The sequence below is a fragment of the Cicer arietinum genome, chromosome 3 (assembly GCF_000331145.2).
Source record: "Cicer arietinum cultivar CDC Frontier isolate Library 1 chromosome 3, Cicar.CDCFrontier_v2.0, whole genome shotgun sequence".
Taxonomy (NCBI): Eukaryota; Viridiplantae; Streptophyta; class Magnoliopsida; order Fabales; family Fabaceae; genus Cicer; species Cicer arietinum.
Genome location: NC_021162.2, coordinates 58,592,493 through 58,611,798, shown reverse-complemented (window position 1 = coordinate 58,611,798; position 19,306 = coordinate 58,592,493). Strand labels below are relative to the sequence as shown.

General features: G+C 31.9%; 1 protein-coding gene across 1 annotated transcript in view; it reads left to right on the top strand.

Annotated features, from left to right (window-relative positions):
• The first annotated feature begins 15,978 nt into the window (after nt 1–15,978).
• The window catches only part of LOC101512913 (protein SCAR2-like), an 8,011-nt gene continuing 4,683 nt past the window's right edge, over nt 15,979–19,306 (top strand). Inside the window, 7 exon segments of the mRNA XM_012713624.3 lie at nt 15,979–16,333; nt 17,583–17,746; nt 17,853–17,976; nt 18,083–18,212; nt 18,352–18,413; nt 18,525–19,304; nt 19,306. The exon segment at nt 19,306 is cut by the window's right edge and continues 345 nt beyond it. Coding sequence (XP_012569078.1) covers nt 16,179–16,333; nt 17,583–17,746; nt 17,853–17,976; nt 18,083–18,212; nt 18,352–18,413; nt 18,525–19,304; nt 19,306 — 1,416 coding nt within the window. The 5' untranslated portion in view covers nt 15,979–16,178.

Below are 19,306 nucleotides of genomic sequence, written 5' to 3'. Positions count from 1 at the left end.
GCATTCACATGTCCGTATGGGGTGTTTGCTTATCGGCGAATGTCGTTTGGGCTGTGCAATTCACCTGCCATATTTCAAAGGTGCATGATGTCCATATTCTCCGATATGATTGAAAAACATATCGAAGTATTTATGGACGACTTTTCTGTCTTTGGTTCATTTTTTGATAATTGTTTAAGTAATTTGTCTCTTGTATAAGAAAGGTGTGAAAAATCCAACTTGGTCCTAAATTGGGAAAAATGTCATTTTATGGTACGAGAGGGAATTGTATTAGGCCACCAAATCTCCCACAAGGGGATCGAGGTAGACAATGCCAAAGTTGAAGTTATTGAAAAACTTCCCCCTCCTACCAACGAAAAAGGCATTAGAAGCTTTTTAGGCCACGCTGGATTTTATAGGAGATTTATAAAAGATTTTTCAAAAATTGCAAAACCACTCACAAACCTACTTGTGAAAGACACACCTTTCAAATTCAATGAGGATTGTTTGCATGCTTTTAACAGTTTGAAAAATAAGTTGATAATTGATCCCATTATCACTGCACTTGACTAGTCACTACCTTTTGAGATCATGTGTGATGCAAGTGACAGTGCTATTGGGGCAGTCAAGGGACAAAGAAAAGACAAGATGTTGCATGTAATCTACTATGCTAGCCATGTTTTAAATCAGGCCCAACACAACTATGCCACAACTGAAAAATAATTATTAGCTGTAGTTTATGCTTTTGATAAATTTCGATCTTATTTACTAGGATCGAAAATTATTGTTTACACTAATCATGCTGCCTTGAGGTATTTGTTTACTAAGAAGGAATCAAAACCAAGATTGCTTAGATGGATTCTATTACTACAATAATTCGACATTGAGATCCGAGACAAGAATGGATCAGAGAATACTGTAACAGACCACCTATCTCGATTGGAGAAAGCTGAAGAGGATGAGGACATTAGACTGATTCGAGACCAATTTGCCGATGAGCACATCTTCGTTATGGTCATGGCACCTTGGTTCGCCGACTTTCCTAATTTTAAGGTAGGTGAGGCAATTCCATCTGATTTCACATACCAACAACGAAATAAGTTTATCCATGATGCCAAATTTTATGTATGGGATGAACCCTTCCTGTACAAAAGAGGAGTGGATGGTTTGTTGCGAAGGTGTGTGCCCGAGGAGGAGCAAGAAAAGGTATTGTGACACTGCCACAACTCTGATTATGGGGGTCATTTCAGTGGTGATCAAACTGCAACAAGAGTTCTCCAATCGGGATTATTTTTGCCTTCATTGTTCAAAGATGCATTCAACTACGTAAAGAAGTGTGATTGATGTCAGCGCACCGGTAATATTTCAAAACGGGATGAGATGCCGCAAAATCCTATATTAGAAGTAGAAGTATTCGACGTGTGGAGTATTGACTTCATGGGTCCATTCCCATCCTCATATAAAAAAGTTTATATTTTGGTGGCGGTAGATCATGTCTCCAAATAGGTTGAAGCAGTTGCTACTCAAACTAATGATTCAAAACAGGTCATCACATTTCTCAAGAAGAACATATTTGCCCGTTTTGGCGTACCTCGAGCTTTGATTAGTGATGAGGGCACTCACTTTCTAAACCGAAAAATGGAATACCTTCTGAGGAAATATAATGTGCGTCATAGGGTGGCAACCCCATATCACCCACAAACCAGTGGGCAAGTTGAAGTATCCAACAGTCAGCTTAAGCAAATTCTTGAAAAAACAGTGAATGCCTCACGAAAAGATTGGTCAACGAAACTTGATGATGCACTGTGGGCCTACCGAACAGCTTTTAAAACCTCCCTTGGTATGTCGCTGTATCAAATCGTGTATGGTAAAGCCTGTTATTTGTCGCTCTAACTGGAGCATCGAGCATTTTGGGCGACAAAATACTTGAATTTTGACTTGGTTAAGGTAGGAGAATCAAGAATTCTGCAGTTTCACGAGTTAGAGGAGTTCCAGAATTTCGCATATGAGAACACTAAAATATATAAAGAAAAAACCAAGAAATGGCATGACAACAAAATTAAATTCAAGGAATTCCAAGAAGGAGAGTTGGTTCTTCTATTCAACTCCAGATTGAAGTTGTTTCCCGGAAAACTAAAGTCAAGACAGTCGGCACCCTTCAAGATAATCAAGGAGTTTCCATACGGGGCTGTGGAGTTGAAAGACACACACTCAAATCGGAACTTTAAGGTGAATGGACAAAGGCTCAAATCTTATTTAGGGGCAGAGTCAAAACCTTTGATGGAGTCCATCCATCTGATCAACACTTGAAGAGTGGAATGTCTAGCTCAAGACACTAAACGAGCGCTTATTGGGAGGCAACCCAAATTTATATCCTTTGCACCATATTTATTTATTGCATTTCAGATTTATTTTACTCCATTTAGTTCCAATGTTAGTCTCTAAATTGCTAGTTCTATTAGTTTTGATGTTTGGTATGAGCAAGGAATCAAAAAGATGTGTTGAGAAGCGATTTTACAGTTCCAAATGACAGAACACGCGCCTGAAGCGCGCCCTGCACGCCTGAAGCGCGTTTTGCAGGTTTTGCCACTGTGAACGCGCGCCCTGGAGCGCCTGAAGCGCTTTTCCCAGCATTTGTCACTGTGCACGCGCGCCTGAAGCACTTTTCACGGCTAGGTTTTTAAATCCCCATCTTCTCACTCAAAACTCTCCTTCTTCATTATCACTCTCCAAACCTTCCTCCATTATCATCAAAGGTCGGTTTCCCTCTCTTCATTATCACCCTCCAAACCTTCCTCCATTATCTCAAGTAAGTTTTCCTCTCTTATCCAACATTTTTTCATCCTCAAGTAAGTTTCCCCCAATTTCTAATATCAACTTTTTCTTGTTCATTGATGCGTGTGGGTTCTTTAAATTCAAATTTGTGCTAGTATTAGAAATTGTTCATACATGCATGTTGATTTTCTGAGATTGAATGTGTGTTATTGTTGCATGTATGTGAATTGTTCATGTGTTTTATGACTGCACTCCAATTGTTTGTTAAAATGACACAACCACTTTTGCACCTTAAGTACCACAAAACACATACTGCATTCCAACTGTTTGTTAAAATGACACAACCACTTTTGCACCTTAAGGACCACAAAATATATATTGCACTCCAACTGGTTGTTAAAATGGCATTCAATGTATACGCACTATTATCATTTAGAATTTTGTTGGACTAACCCAGGGCCATTTAAGTTTTTATTTTTCCAAGGGGGACCATGCTTAAATTAATTGTCTCTAACTTGAAATATTTTGAACCCTAGGTGTGAATACTTGTTTTGCAGGACCTAATGGCAACCCAACAAAAAGCAAAACGAACTAAGGTCGCAAGTACATCCTCCGCCCAACCACACAATACATTCTTATTCAAGACGATGGCAACACAAGAGTTTCATGCCAAACTCCCTGCAGTCAAGAAGTTTGTGAGTGAGAAAAACTTTCAGTTGGAAGCAGATGAATTTGTTGACATCCAGACGATGATTGCTGCCAGATGATGGGAGAAGCTAACCACATTCACCACCACAGCGAGCAAGTCCTTGGCAGTGGAATTCTTCTCCAATGCCTTTGATCTGAAGTCTAACGACCCATTTCCACATGATCAGTTTGTGAGTTATGTGAGGGGAAAAAGGGTACCCTTCACACCCCAAGTCATCAATGCAATTTTTGGTCTGCCGAATTATCAGGACTGTCGTTTTCAAGATATGTTGGACCACAACAAAAAAGTAGACACTCAGGAGATCCTACGCATTTTATGCAGACCAGGCACAAATTGGTTTCGAAATAAGGATGGCTCGGTCAGGAAACTGCGCTCAGTGGATCTCAACCCAATTGCAAAAGCATGGAGCACCTTTGTTCATCACACGCTACAACCATGTTCCAATGTGTCAGATGTAACATTTCACAAAGCATGCCTACTACTTGCCATCATAAAAGGAGACATAATCAACGTGGTTGCACTACTAGCTGATGATCTTTGGGGGACAGCAACTCTTGATCCTCCGACAGGCTACTTCCATCATGCTTCTCTGATAAGCAAACTATGTGAGCAGGTGAGAGTGTTACCAAAACAGGGTGAAACCTGCTACATCAATCACTGCTAAGTGGATAGAAAAACACTCCATGATTTCGATAGATGACCCTGGTGCCCCACCAGCAGCGATGACATCAGAGGAAAATACTGAACCACATCACCACCCTCCACATCCATCACAGCTATCCACCGAGGAAAGATGTGGCAGACTAGAAAAACTATGATGGAACGATTGATGATTGATCAGTGAGATGGACAAGCCAGAATAGAACTGGGGATGACCAATCTATATTGAGCCTTCGCTTTTTCTCAATAGACACCAGGAGGCATGTTTTATGCTAATCTATTTGCACATCACCAGTATACTGGCGACCATAGCGGAACATGAGTGGATGATCTAAACGAGAATCCTTGAATTACTAAACTGAGAGAAGTTTTCTTTCCTTTATTTTTTCTTTCTGTTGTTTATCCTGTTTCTTTCCTTTTTCTCGCTTTCTTTGTTTAATGTTAGTCTATTTTGATTTTCTTTTCTTTGTGTTTTTTTTTTCCTTTCACTAACTGTGTACTATGATAAAACAGTTGTAATGACTTGCACTTAATCTTAAAGTTTTGGTTTGTGACTTTGAAAGTTAAATTTCATTTCTAAGATTATGTTATTGCTCAAGTCGACAAGCCTTCCTAATACATGCGTTCTTGATTACTAAATGGTTGTAGAAGGCTAATATGCCATCAATTTTTCAAAAATACAATTTTAACTTTTTAGAAGCATGTTGGCATTATTTTGATTGTTCATACTCTCTCTTATTATCCTAGATGTGAGCTTTTGAGCCTAAACACTTAAATTCTTTGTGGTGTGATTATCCAGACATGTGTTATCCCTCTAGAACTTGCACTAATTCTGACTTGCATCCCTTGTAATTTATGCATATATTGAGGCAATTTTTTTTTGTCGTTTGAGCCTTTCTAACTACCCTATGAAAAATTTACCCCTTGCTAGCCCTTTTGAGCTTTGCCCTTTTATTTCTGTTACTAGCCACATTATAAGCCAAATACCTAACTTTAAATAAATCACCTTACTTAGAGTTAGGTAGAAAAAAAAAATGCGTCTTGATAAACTTCTAAGTTTGGGGTTGCTCATGGGATATCAACCTTTTAAGTTTGGGGTGGTGATTCTCTCAAAAAGAATGATAAAAAATAAAAAATAAAAAAATAAAAAAAATAAAAAAAATAAAAAATAAAAAAATCAGCTTGTGTACTTTGGTAAATAATATTTTGGTTCTTTTGCCAATGTTTGAGAATCTCCAGAATGAAAAGGTGAAAAAAAAATGGTAGAATAATTTGGAAATGTATGCCTAACTCCAAGTAGTTAAGCCTACTATCCCAAAATGTCCTACCCTTACCAAAGCCTCATTACAACCCGAAAGTCCTCCAAAAATGTATGTGTTTACTGCATTTTGATTGTTGACTAGAATTTTTTCAAGCCTATGGTAGCGAGATGCATGTTCTAGGATTTGAGTGATAAATTCATAACCCTTTCTAAACACTTGAGAGAAATTTTGGTGAGATTAGGTGAAGAGAGAGTTGAATTTGATGAATGAATGTTAAGGTGTACAAATCTTGTTGTTGTTTTTTTTTAAACAACCATAGAGCATGATGAATGTTTTGTAGTAGCAAGAACTTTGAGAATTGAGTTTGATTTGATTTGAGAAATTATATTTAAGTGTGCGTTTAACTGGACCAAATCTGAAATTAATTGCTGCTTGGGGACAAGCAATAGATTACGTTTGGGGTTGTGATGATTCTTCATCATATGCATATTTTCTCACTGTTTTAGTCTTATTTATCTTCAATTAAGGATTTATTTGATATATTTTGTTGATTTTTGTTCTTTGAGTTAATAAAACGTTTTGTGTTTTTATTTCATTGATTAAGTAGGAATTTTTCGTAATTTTACATTGCGTTTTGTTTTAGTGCAATGCTGAATTTTGGTGAGAAATCAACAAGATATATGTAGAGTATTTTAGCCATATCTGGAGTTGTATATGTCCAATTGGAGTCAAACCAAGTTCAAATGAAAGCTACGATCCATAGCTACAACGTTCATGAAGACACCAGAACCAAATTCAGACTCAAAAGAGGAGAAAAATGCAATATACGTCGGACAACAGATGTTATGCGCTTGAAGCACGCCAGACGCGCCTGAGGCGCGTTTCCAGCCATTCAACACTGTCCAGGCGCGCATGGAGCATGTTTCCTGCGCCTGGGGCGCGCGACACGCATCAGCAACCATAAAAACGCTATTTTTCACTATTTTAAATTTACAAGAGAATTTCTATACGGTAATGCTTAATTCTAATCTTAAATCTACTAAGGAATTAGGGGTTACTTTGGAATTAAAGGTTCTGTCACTAAGACATTAGGGCAAGAATAATAAAGAGAATTCGGTAATAATTCAATAAAGGAATTCAATAACTAGGATCAAATTAGACACCAAGGTTGGATTCGAAGTGAAACTCATCCCTGACATTTTTCTCAATTTATAAAGGATCAATTTTACTACTGTTGTCAATTTTAAATATTATTTCAATCAACTTGGGAACTTTTTGTTCAATTTTAGTAACTAAATATAATTCAATAGTAAAACGCAATCCTTGAGTTCGTCACTCGGTACTACCGTTTTACTATTACTTGCAACGATTCAGTACACTTGCTGAAACGCCTTCGATTACGGATTGGTTCAGTGTCAGGCTTTGGTTTTGGTCCCTACGAGGGAGCTAGCTCAACAGATTGAGAAGGTTAGGCAAGCTCTTGGCGATTTCCTTGGTGTTAAGGTTCATGCTTGTGTTGGTGGGACAAGTGTTCGTGAGGATCAACGCATTCTCCCTCCTGCTTGTTTGTTTTGATCAGTATTAAGGAGTTGATTTTGGTTTGGTTCACATGCTTTCAATTGTTGTGGTTCTTTGCTGATTTGGTTGGTAATTTAATTGTCCGTCTCTCATATCTCTTTGGTTGCTTTCTTCTGTGTTGTCGGTCTCTCTGTTGCTTCTTCTATTTGATTGCTCCTTTCTCTAGTGATTTGCTTTGTTGCTTCTCTCCATATTGATTGTTCTATTTGTTTGCTTTTCTCTCATGTGGTTCATCTATTTGGTTGCTTCTCTCTTTGTTTAGTTTGGTTTGGTGTAGTTTAGTTTGGTTTGATTTAGTTTGGTTTGATATGATTTAGTTTTGTTTGGTTCTATTTGGTTTGGTTTGTTTTGATTTGGTTTCGTGGTGCTACTTCTTTGGTTGTTCCTATCTGTTGATTTTGATATTGCTCTATTTGAGTTTTAGTTTGAGGGGTTGTTTCAATATTAGGAAATTTTAGGGGAGATGTGAAGTAGTATGTTATTGGGCTTTTATATTATATATTAAGGGATTGTTTTGATATGGTTGTTGCTCCTTTTTTTGATCGCTCCTTTTTCGGTTTGATTTTTTGTTGGTTTGGTTTCTCTCTTTATTGTGATCGTTTGGTATCGCTAATGATCATCTCTTTGGCTTCTGCTTCTTCTTTCGTTGCTTCTCTCTTTGTTGGTTCTTCCCTTTGATTGTTGCTTCTTCTTTGGTGACATCCCTCTTGTCCCCTCGGTTGTTCAACCACCTCCTGCGATTGTTGATCCTCCTCGTTACCCCTCTCGTCAACTTTGTCTGAGCCCTCTTCCTATAAAGAGGTTGTTCTTGATCCTCTTTGGCAGCAGGCTATGGCCGAAGAGCTATTTGCATTGCACAAAACCAATACTTGGGGATTAGTACCTCTTCCTCCTAGAAAACGTGCTATTGGGTCTCGTTGGGTATACAAGATCAAAACTAAGTCTGATGGGTCAGTTGAGCGCTACAAAGCACGTCTTGTTGCTAAGGGTTTCTCTCAACACTATGGTATGGATTATGAAGAAACTTTTGCTCTTGTAGTCAAGATGACCACTATTCGTACTCTTCTTCTTTATAGATTGCTGATTTGTTCACAAAGATTCATTCCATTAAACGTTTTTGCTTTTTAATTGACAAACTTTTGATGCTCCATGTTAATGCATCGTGAGTTTGAGGAGAGATGATAGATAATGTTATTATATATTAGTAGTAATGGTATTTTAGACAATTTTATTCTTGGCTTAATTGCAGTTTTGGTCCCCCTATTTTAGCTGAATCGCGAAAGTAGTCCTTCCATTTTGTTTCTCCCCGGTTTTGGTCCCCAAACAGAATTTTAGTTCAAAACTTGATGAAATTTTATTTTTTAAAGTCGTACTACACCATTTATGGTCATATATTTCAGGTACAATTGTTGCAAATGAGATCTTGAGGCATTGTGTGACTTAAATAAATGCAAAAAAAAATAAAATTTCATCAAGTTTTGGACCAAAATTCTGCTTGAGGGGCCAAAACTGGGGAGAAACGAAATGAGGGGACTACTTTCGCGATTCAGTTAAAATAGGGGGACCAAAACTGCAATTAAGCCTTTATTCTTTTATATAGATATAATCATTGTAACCTTATTAACTGGAGTTTTAGTTCATTCTATATTATGAAATCTTAGAGTGGTTGTCTCTCTTCTTCCTCTTTTCATTGTTAACACTGATGATATTCAAGAAATCCTAACAACCTATTAGAAACAAAGATTGCATTAGTTGGTAGTTATAATAATGTCCCTCTTTCCCGTGATAAAACACTATTTTGCTATCTTGTTTTATTCCTCACATAACTTCGATAACCCTGGATATGTATAGGTACACTATTTCGGTTTTTATGTTGATAGCTTTCACATATATAGCGTCTATATTGAAATCATCAATTGTTGGTAGAAATTACTTAATAGATAATGCTAGAGTGAAGAAAAAGATAACTCAAACAACATTAATACAATTAGCAAAATGATTTCTAGGCTCAATATCCCAACAAACAATATAAACGCCTATTGATTAAAGTTGCAAAGAGTTTTAATTATATTTTTTGTTTTTGGCAAAAATAGAGTCAAAAGACATCAAGTGATTAATTTGACAACTCCACTTTGTTGGTACTTAAAGTCAATTGTTTATCATTTGTATTACTTTAAAATATTGTTAAAAATAAAACACAATTTTTAGGGGACTAACTAAAATCCAAAAAAAATAATTCTAATAGAGCAAACTATTACCTCATTAAAAAAATTATCAAAAAAATTCACCATTGAAGGAAACAAAAATGTACTAAACATTTACAAAAATTAGCATAATCTTTATTATTATTGAATTCCGCTTAAGCAATGTATTAGAATAAATATTATTATTGAATTTGTACCCAAAAAGTAAGTATTATATCATCTGTCTCATAATAATTGTCGCGTTTGCAAGAAAAAATTGTTTAATATCTAGTATCTAACAGCAAATACTTGTTACATACACATCAAAATAATATGTTTGTTCTTTTGTTTTTAAAAAAAATATGTAATCAAAATTCTGTTATCTATCCTTACACCATATGGTACAAGCGATTTCAGCTACATTTTCATGATGATTTAATAACGCACATGTTAATTTCCAACTTTACCATAGTTTATTTTTTCTTTTTGTCTTTTAAAATTTATAATCAAAATTTCATGAATAATTTTTATGCCTAACAAAAGGTATTAAATTAAAATTAAACTAAAAATCATTTGGTTGTATGACTTTCGCTCTTGCACATATGTCACAATCACATGTAGCCATAGTAGTTAAGTACTAGTAATTTGGTAGGTTCAAAAAAGCCAAACCCAGTCCTGGAGAAGGTGAAAATAACCATATTTTAAGGTCACCAACCGAAGATATGTGGGACACCAAGGTTAGAGAATATAAATGGCAGTTGTTACATAACCGAATGCACAAATAAACTATTAGCAACCAACCAAACTTACCAAAATCAGATGCATACTTAGCTTGACAAGAAAAACAAGTCCACATTGTTTAAACCACTACCAATGAAATTCCACCACTACATATATATACATAGTAATCAACCAACATGTTGTTGCCTAATAGTGCCTACGCTGTTTGTTGAAGATGGTCTTGATTTTTTAAGAATTGAAAAATAGTATAAATATTGCTTAATTACCACCATTTCTTAAAAAAATATCTCAAAACTTTCAAGCCAAGTTTTCATCATTATTATATCCACTATGGAATATACAAACATATACAAGATTACAAGCTACCACATGTCAAACAAAAAAAATTACAAGCTACCACCCAGAAGGCCATTGTTAATTTGTTATATTTTTTCATCTTTTAGAAAAAGAATGAGACTAAAAAATATACATGTAAATCTGAGTTTTTTTTTTTATAGATAAATATTACTAAGTTAAATTATGTTAGTTTTTGAGAGCTAGAACATTCTATTCACAACCGGATCAAATCATTTGGAGACTTTGTACAACCTACTACATGAAAACATTGTATTTTGATATTGGACCATTGCAAACATTTATAAATATTGATAATATATAATTAAAAAATTTAAAACATTGTGTGGTGACCCAATTTGTACGGACTATTATTTGCCTATGATTATATTTAAAAAAAAAAATTCAATGTTCCGTAACTCACCAATAATGTTACCCTTGCAAAAAGATATGTAGATTATATTATGATTAAATATTCAACTATGTGTACGAGACGTTAACTTACCCACTAAAATATTTCTCGTTTCTACCCAAGATCTCGGGATCAGTTTTCTACTTTTGTCTAAATTTCAGAGTAAATGAGCTTCTAGATGTTGAATTTTATTAGTAATTCATATTTCGTTATGTGAAAAAAGTATAAATATCTTTATAGGCCAAACGCTCACTAAGTACAGCATCTTCAGAATTGTAACCTTTCCACGGCATATAAGCTACTAATACGTTTTTTCCAAAGCTATGTCTCTTAAAAGCGTCGAAGCAACACAAAATCATTTCTCAACCGTAGGATGGGAAGGGATGTGAAATTCTATTTCAAAAAATTATGACGGGTCATTATTAAATTTTTGAATTATTTAATCGAACATATCGATCATTGAACAAATGTAGTGTTAGTGTTAGTTTACAACCGTGGTCGCTATATTATAATTTTGTTCCAAAATTAATTGGGTGGTCCCGCGGTAATGCCATGTCTTATTGATTCCGTTGAGTTTTGGTGCGCATAATTATATAGACATCTTCCCTCTCCCGTGATTAAAGCTTGTCTTAACTTAACAGATATTTTGATAGAGTAATCTAAAAGGTTCATGAGCAATCTTATGATTAAAAAAAACAGAGATAACTTAATTTTTTATGAAAAGAAGAGAGCCGAATTAGAAACAGAAATACACACAATGACTTCATTTTCTACAAAAAAAAAAATTGAAAATCAATCAATGTAACATCTCTCATGTCATGTGTGTGTTTAGAAGCATGATCGTTGAAAAGGAAAGGAATAGCAAAAAAGGCAGGTACTGAGTCCACTCATGGTGTTGGAAAGCGCTTCTCAATTTCGATTTCACATGTACCTAACAAAACCGAACCCTTTTGTTTCATTATTACTAAATTTTTCGAAAGTTCGTTGAGAATCAAAGAATCTTTAGAAATTAGAAAACGCATTTTCGCAGAAAATGCCAGGGAATACCTTCACTAGCTTCTTTGTTAGTGTTGTTCAGGATCCAAACCAACCTAGTTTTTTTTATAAAAAAAATTATACATGAGATCTCTTTACTTATTTAATTTGTATTATAATTTTGTTTCATTGCTTTCTTTATATTAGTCAATTTAATCACTTCAGACAAATTTTTACAAATCTCTGTTAACTTTGATTACTTGACAATTTTCCATTTATTCTCCAAATTAAGATTTGAATTTAATGTTGATTTTCTTCTTCCTCTTGATTATCTTCTTTCTCAAAACATTATTTGTTCTGAATATTATTTGTTTTTCTTTAATATTCTTTAAAAATTCATAAAAATCACACACGCTTTTTTCCGTTGAATTTTGAGATGATAAATATTAGAGTAGAACTTTAATTTAGAGGGGAAAAAATGTACAATGATTCTACAAAAATATAGAGAATCCTAATTTGGAGAAAAGAGGGGAACATAAAATTAATTATGCATAGTTAGTAAATTTTTTTGCAGAAATTCAACTAAAGGATTGATATGAATAACATAAATAAAGTCAAGGACTAAAACAAAACAAAAAATAGTTATGAAACAAAATAAAATTATAAAATAAGTTAAGTGATCAAATAGTTCAATAAAATTAAGGATATATTTTTAGATTTAACATGATATATAATTAGACTTTATACGACATCATATTTTAATTATATTTTCTATAATAATACATTTAAATATATTAAAAATAATGTCGACTAGTATAATTAAAATACTAAAAGTTGACAAACTTATAATTAAGTTCAAAATTTAATATATATTAATATAAAATATTATTCATATCTATTTAAGAAAACTAGTCTAGTAGGTCTAAAAGAGTTTTTTGTGGCTGTAGCAAGATATTCTTTTAACAAAATAAGATTCTAAAAAAATCTTAATTTTATCTATTTTAAAAATTATGGTTTGACCTAGATATGATGTAGGTTTGACCATAAATTTTTCAATCATTTTGGTCTATTCTTATTCTTATTTTTATATAAATTTAAAGTAATTAGTATTGGATCTTCAAAGGTTACCAATATATTTACAAAAATATAAAATACAACTTTTTTTACAAAAGATCCTCTTATTTTTATATAAATTTAAAGTAATTAGTATCGGATCTTCAAAGGTTACCAATATATTTACAAATATATAAAATACAACTTTTTTTACAAAAGATCCTCAAACAGCACTAATTATAAAATTATGTCTCCTCCTAATAAGGATCTCAAGAGAATGAAGATGATCTATATTTTAATAAATTATAATGAATTAAAATAAATAAAATTCATTCTAATTTATTAAAATATGAATCATCTTCATACTCTTGAAATCCTTATCTGCTCCTGTGCCTATAAAATAGGCAAAAAGTAACTCATAGTCCTTTTAAGTTTAATTAAATTTCTATTTAGTGTAAGTTTTTTTTTCTTTCTAAGTTTGATGTTTTATTAGTCTTCTTACTTTCAACAAAGATTAATGTAATTGAAAGTTTCTTATCTTAAATTTTTTATTAAATATTATAATAATATCTCTCTAATTCTTAAAAAAAATCATTCTTCAATTTTTATAAATAGTTTATATTTATTGATTTGCTCTATAATTATTTATTTATATCTATATATATATATATATATATATATATCTTTAAAAATTTGATAATAAAATGTTACTCTCAATACTCAATGTCATTAATTTCCTATTCTTACAAAATAGTATGGATAGTTAAATCATTGTAATGTTTTAATTACAGATTAATATTTCATGAAAGCATTTTTTTGAAAATGTCAAATTTAAGAGACTATACGTCTAATTTGTATTTTTTATATATAATAGACTACACATACAGTTTAATATAACTTAAAATTTTAATGGTACAAATTGAATATAAAGTAAATAACCATATGTATTTTTGCACATAAAATATATAGTACAAGTATTCTTCATAATTATTACTTAAATTATAGTATTAGTGTAATTCTTCATAATTACTTTTTTGTTACTCAATTCTTCATAATAACTTAAATTATAGTATTATTATATTATCACCAAACCTCAAAGTAACGTGATCCAATATCACCCACCGCATTATAAGCGCCACAATGCGCGCCATTTCTAGGGATAATAACAATAAACCTCTGATATACTTTTAAAATTTAATTTAAAAAATAAATTAAATCAAAATCCCAAATTATACATATATTTTTTCGTAAAAAATAAAATTATAAATATCTAATATTTAAAATTTATTCAAAATAAGTAAATAAATGTTAAATGAAATTGTTTCAATTTAATGATTTAATTTTTTTTAATAGACAAATATAAGTAAAAAAAATTGTGTTAATATCCTTTTCCTTTATCTGGTTTAAACTCTATTCATTTCCCTTACAACTTCTTTAAGTTTTAACTCAAATCAATAAATCGTTCAACCTCCGATTTAAATTTTATTGTGGGAAAATATAAATGATGATATAATAAAGATACAATTTAAGAGTGGTCATCCTTCCAAATTCACTAGTATCATACAACTGAGCTTTTTTTTCTTCATAGATATAATTTGAGCTTTATTTTTGTGTCTAATCTAGGTAAAACATCTCAATAATAATTCTATTTACTTTAAGTTGTTGAGACAAGGAAGAAATTTTGTTGTTCAATTCTTGGTTGTTTAATTACTCTAATGAATATTCAATTAGACGATAAAACTTTTAAAAACTATATACTTTAATAAATAAATGAAAGTAAAGAAAAATTACGAGTACAAATTATATTTTGATTGATCGATGTGGCTAGAATGATAATTATAAAGAATATTTATAAACTCAACTTTAAAGTGTAAACAGTATCAATTAAGATGGTAATCAACTTAGTAAAAAAATTAAATTAAATCCAACATTATCTTTTAGTCTATTTTATAGTTTTACTTTGATTGCATAACTATTTTTTAGTGTTCTAAACTAATGGACAAAAAGCAATTGAAAATTTGGATAATAGAAACCTTCACATTTCTCTTATCAAAGTCCTCTCTCATGATGAACCCCTTCAAAGCTTTAATCTTTTCTTAGGATTATGTGAAAATCAAACCTTTTTTTTAAGGTTTATGTTTCAATTTTTGTATATCTTTTTTTCTTCCAAAAAGTGTTATTTTTGTCTTGAAATTGCATTGTACAAAACTTACTTCTAACTCTATTAATCAAACGGTACGAATATGATACAGTGAGTCATACGATCAGATAAAATCTTTCAATTATATTTTTTTAAAAAAAATAAAAAATTCAATTGTTAATAAAAATTTAGTTATTTTTTTTATAACTAGAAAATGTGTAGATTTAGTATTTGGAAATATTTCCATTTTAGATAGATAACATATAGCATTTAGGATGTTTACATGATTACTCAATTTATAAATTTATTTAGATATAATATCGCAATCTTTTAACTTAATTTGAAATAATAATTATATCTTTTTTTAATTTAATTTTAAGTATAAATTTGATTATTTATATTTTAAAATTTCAATAATATTATTCTGTTTTTTTATAGAAATTCATCAAAATTTTTAAATAAAATTCATAAAATTAATTATCATCTTCAACATAATGTAAATTTTATTAAATTTATAATTCAAATATTCAAATAAATTTATATTTTTATTCTTTATTTGATGAATTTTATATTATTGAAGATGAAAATATGAGTTTATTTGAATAATGAATGTATGAATTTTCTTGAAATAGATGATAAATTTTATGAATTTTGTTTGAAGATTTTAACGAATTTTTTGTAAAAAAAAATAAAGATAATATTATTGACATTTTAATACATATATGATAAAATTTACTTAAAATTAAATAAAATATTAAATTGAAAAAAAAAAAAAGAAAAACAAGTAATCTAAAATTATGTTAAGAAACCGCATAAAGTATTATGCTATTTATTTATATTTCATAATTTAATTAGATGATGAATGAATTATCTATAATTTTTTAAAACAACCTAAAAAAAACTAAAAAATAATTTATTTTTATTTTATTTAAAAAAATATAATAAATACCACTATAATTAACTCAAATATATGTATTATTTAAATTTTGAATTAGGTTTTAAACTAATTGATTTTCATTATAATTGTGTATATTTTTTTTTTTAGAACTGTGTATATAAATTAATCACTTTAAATTAAATAAAAAAAGTATTCGAGATATTTTTACGAGAAATAGTTTGGTTTAGACTTTAAAAGAAAGAAATCCCTATAGTATATAAATACATACTAAATTCAAACAAAAGAATTAAAAAAATAAAAAGTAGGAAAAGAAAAACTGTCTCTCTCTCTCTCTTTCGCTCCTTTCTTCTTTCTCTCTCTTCCATTTCCATGGTGGAACCAACGGAAAACGCAGTATCGCCGGAACAAGGATCGAATAACGCAACAACTTCACTATAATTGTAGCATAGTTAGGGTTTAGAAATTCCTTGAATTAGAACAATGCCTATTTCCAGGTACAACATTCGAAGCGCGCACGTGTTGGCGGATCCGGAGCTTCACCGTGCCGCCGATAAGGATGACTCTGAAGCTCTTCTTGAAGCCGTAGCCATGAGTGGACTCGTCGGCTTCTTGCGCCAGCTCGGTGACCTCGCTCAGTCCGTTCTCTCTCTCTCTCTAACTGCCTTTATTGTTACCTGATAGTGAATTGTTGTGCTCGCAGTTTTCGTGACTGCAATGATTTTTTCAAAATTTTAATTATTAAAAATTATAATTTACTTCTATATTTGAATTTGTGTTTATTCAGCAAAAGAAAATTGTGTTTAGCACTGTGGATGTTAGCGATAATAGAGTGAGCTTTGATTCAGCGATTATTTTTTTCTCTCGCTTTTTTAGTCTGTTTATGTAATTTGTTGGTTCGGAGTTTTTTTTTTTTTTTTGAAGCAATTGTTAGTTCGGAGTTTCTAATTTGGTGGTTGGATTATATGGCTAAATGTGAGTTATCGTTTCTTCGCAAATATTATTATGAATTTATGATTATGATTTAATACTGTATTGTAGAATTGAGTGTAGGAAACTGAAACTGATTTAGGGGATTACTTTTTGAATCTTATTTTCGTTTTCTTTTTTGTTTTAATTTATTTCGTCTTTTCTTTGTGTCTTCTTCCTTGATTCCTTTTGGTTCTTTTTTTCTTTTGTATGTAGTGACTTTTTGGGCGGATAAAAAAAGGAAGAAAATGTGGTGATTGGTGTATATTTTTTTTGAGAAGATGTTGGATGCTTTTTTATATACATGGATATTTGATATTTTGATTGAATGATGCGTGAACCACAATTCTGGAACTGTTTCAAGGCAGATATGACAATTGAGTTATTTGCCATAAACATGATTTGACCAATTATGCATTTTTTTTTTTTTGTGTGTGTTTAAAGTTGTAATTTTTATTAAATCACAGAAGGTCAGTAAAAAATAATTAAACCATTCATCAAAAAAATAATAATAATTAAATCACAGAAGGAGGGATTGGAGCTAAGTAGACTATTTTATAACTGATTAGCATTTTAGGCACTGCATTTTTTGATTTGGTGGGTACGATGTGAGTATTAACAATACAATGGTCAATCTTAGGATCTGTTGTCCACAATGTTCTCATCAACCACCTGAATTGAACCTAGGTAGCTCAATAATCTTGTGATTTTAACTCAAATGCATATGGTAAGAAATTTTATATGTGTCATCAGAGGTGTGGTGGTCATGGCATTCTGTTCCCTGCAGTGAATATTAGAAAATTAGTTCAAATTTGTAGTCTTGGCATCAACATTTAACATTTTAAATTTTAAATTACAAGTTTTACAATTACCAGCTGCTGTTAAGTTCTCTGCATTTAACTGTATCATTTTGATCAGATTTGCTGCCGAGTTGTTCCACGACTTGCATGAAGAAGTAATGGCTACTGCTGAAAGAGGCCACAGTCTTATGTCTCGTGTCCAACAACTTGAGGCTGAAATTCCTCCACTTGAGAAAGCGTTTTTGTCACAAACTCATCATTCATCTTTTTTCACAAATGGAGGTTAACTAATCAATGGAGTTCTTTTGTTCATTATTTATGTTTGTAATTTGAACTGTAGGCGATAATGTATCCCTTGACAAATTTTAACATGCTTCTTGCACTGCAGGGATTGACTGGTGTCCTAATCTTCGATCTGAACAAAATCTTGTTACACGTGGAGATTTACCAAGATTTATAATGGATTCTTATGAAGAATGTCGTGGTCCACCTAGACTTTTCCTTCTCGACAAGTATGGTGACTGGATTTGAAAAACATACAAAATTTCAGAATAAATGTGATTTAGTTATTGTGTTATGGATATCTGAAACTTTTCTTTCTTTTTTTGGCTCAAAAAGATTTGATGTGGCTGGTGCTGGGGCATGTTTGAAGCGTTATACTGATCCATCAGTCTTTAAAGCAGAGCCTGCGTCCTCTGTAACCACAACAGTAGAAGTTCACAGGCAAAAGAAAATTCGTAAAGTTAGGGTACTAAATCACTGATTCTACCTCTTGATGTCATAATTTTTCTCAAAATTGTTTTATTTCATGTAAAAAACAATTTTATACAATGGAAATTGAATATTTGCAATTTTGGATATTAAATATGTATAATTTGTATTTTCAGCAAAAGAAAGGAGAATGGCTGAGGGATGGTGAAACCTCTGAAGTTGTACAATCACATTCAAAGTGAGTTCCAATAATTTTACTGTGGTGCATAAGCTATGCCTCTGATTTGCCAAATGCAAACTTGTCCTTAAAATGTTTAACTGGTTACTCAATCTATTTCCATTGTTGCAGACTACATCAGTTATTTCTTGAGGAGCGTATTGAGAATGCTTATAGTGATCCTGCTCGTCTTGTGAAGTTGAAAAAAAGACAATTTGATGGATCTGCAGTTGAAGCAAAATCTGGTAAAAGTTACATGGAGAAAATTCTGGAAATGCCCTCACCTGATCATAAAATGGTTTGTGAAACTTCAATCACTTCACTACCTGTGAAATTTATGTCAGATAACACTAGTGAAACTGGAATTAGTATACTTGAAATCAATGGCAGTTCACCTAGGAGAAAGTCTATGGGAAATGGAAATTCTCATTCTTCATCAAATAAGCAGGATTTAGAACCGAATTCGTGCTCAGAAATGGACGGGAAGACAGATGGGTTTCTTGTGGAGGAGCCTGAACAAATCTCTTCTGGTGGAACAGATAAAATGTCTTCTAAGCATCTCAAGGTACCTGCTGAAACAGAACTGGTGGATAATGATGAACAAAAGAAAATAGAATGCAGCTTAGATGAATACCATTCTGATGACGCAGCTAGTGAGGTTGATGATTATATGGATGCATTAGCTACCATGGACTCAGAGTTGGAAATAGACAATGATTGTAGACCTAAGAAAAGCTTCTTGAATGTTCAAAAGGTAACTGATTCAAATGGTGAAGAACATCAACTGCAAGCTCAATTTTCAGATTCTGAATCATTTGGAGACTCATCATTATCTGAGGAAATTGGTTCATTTGAACAAAATACACTTGAGGAACATAATGAAGCGCAAGCCCGGCTGCTAGATTCTCGGTCAG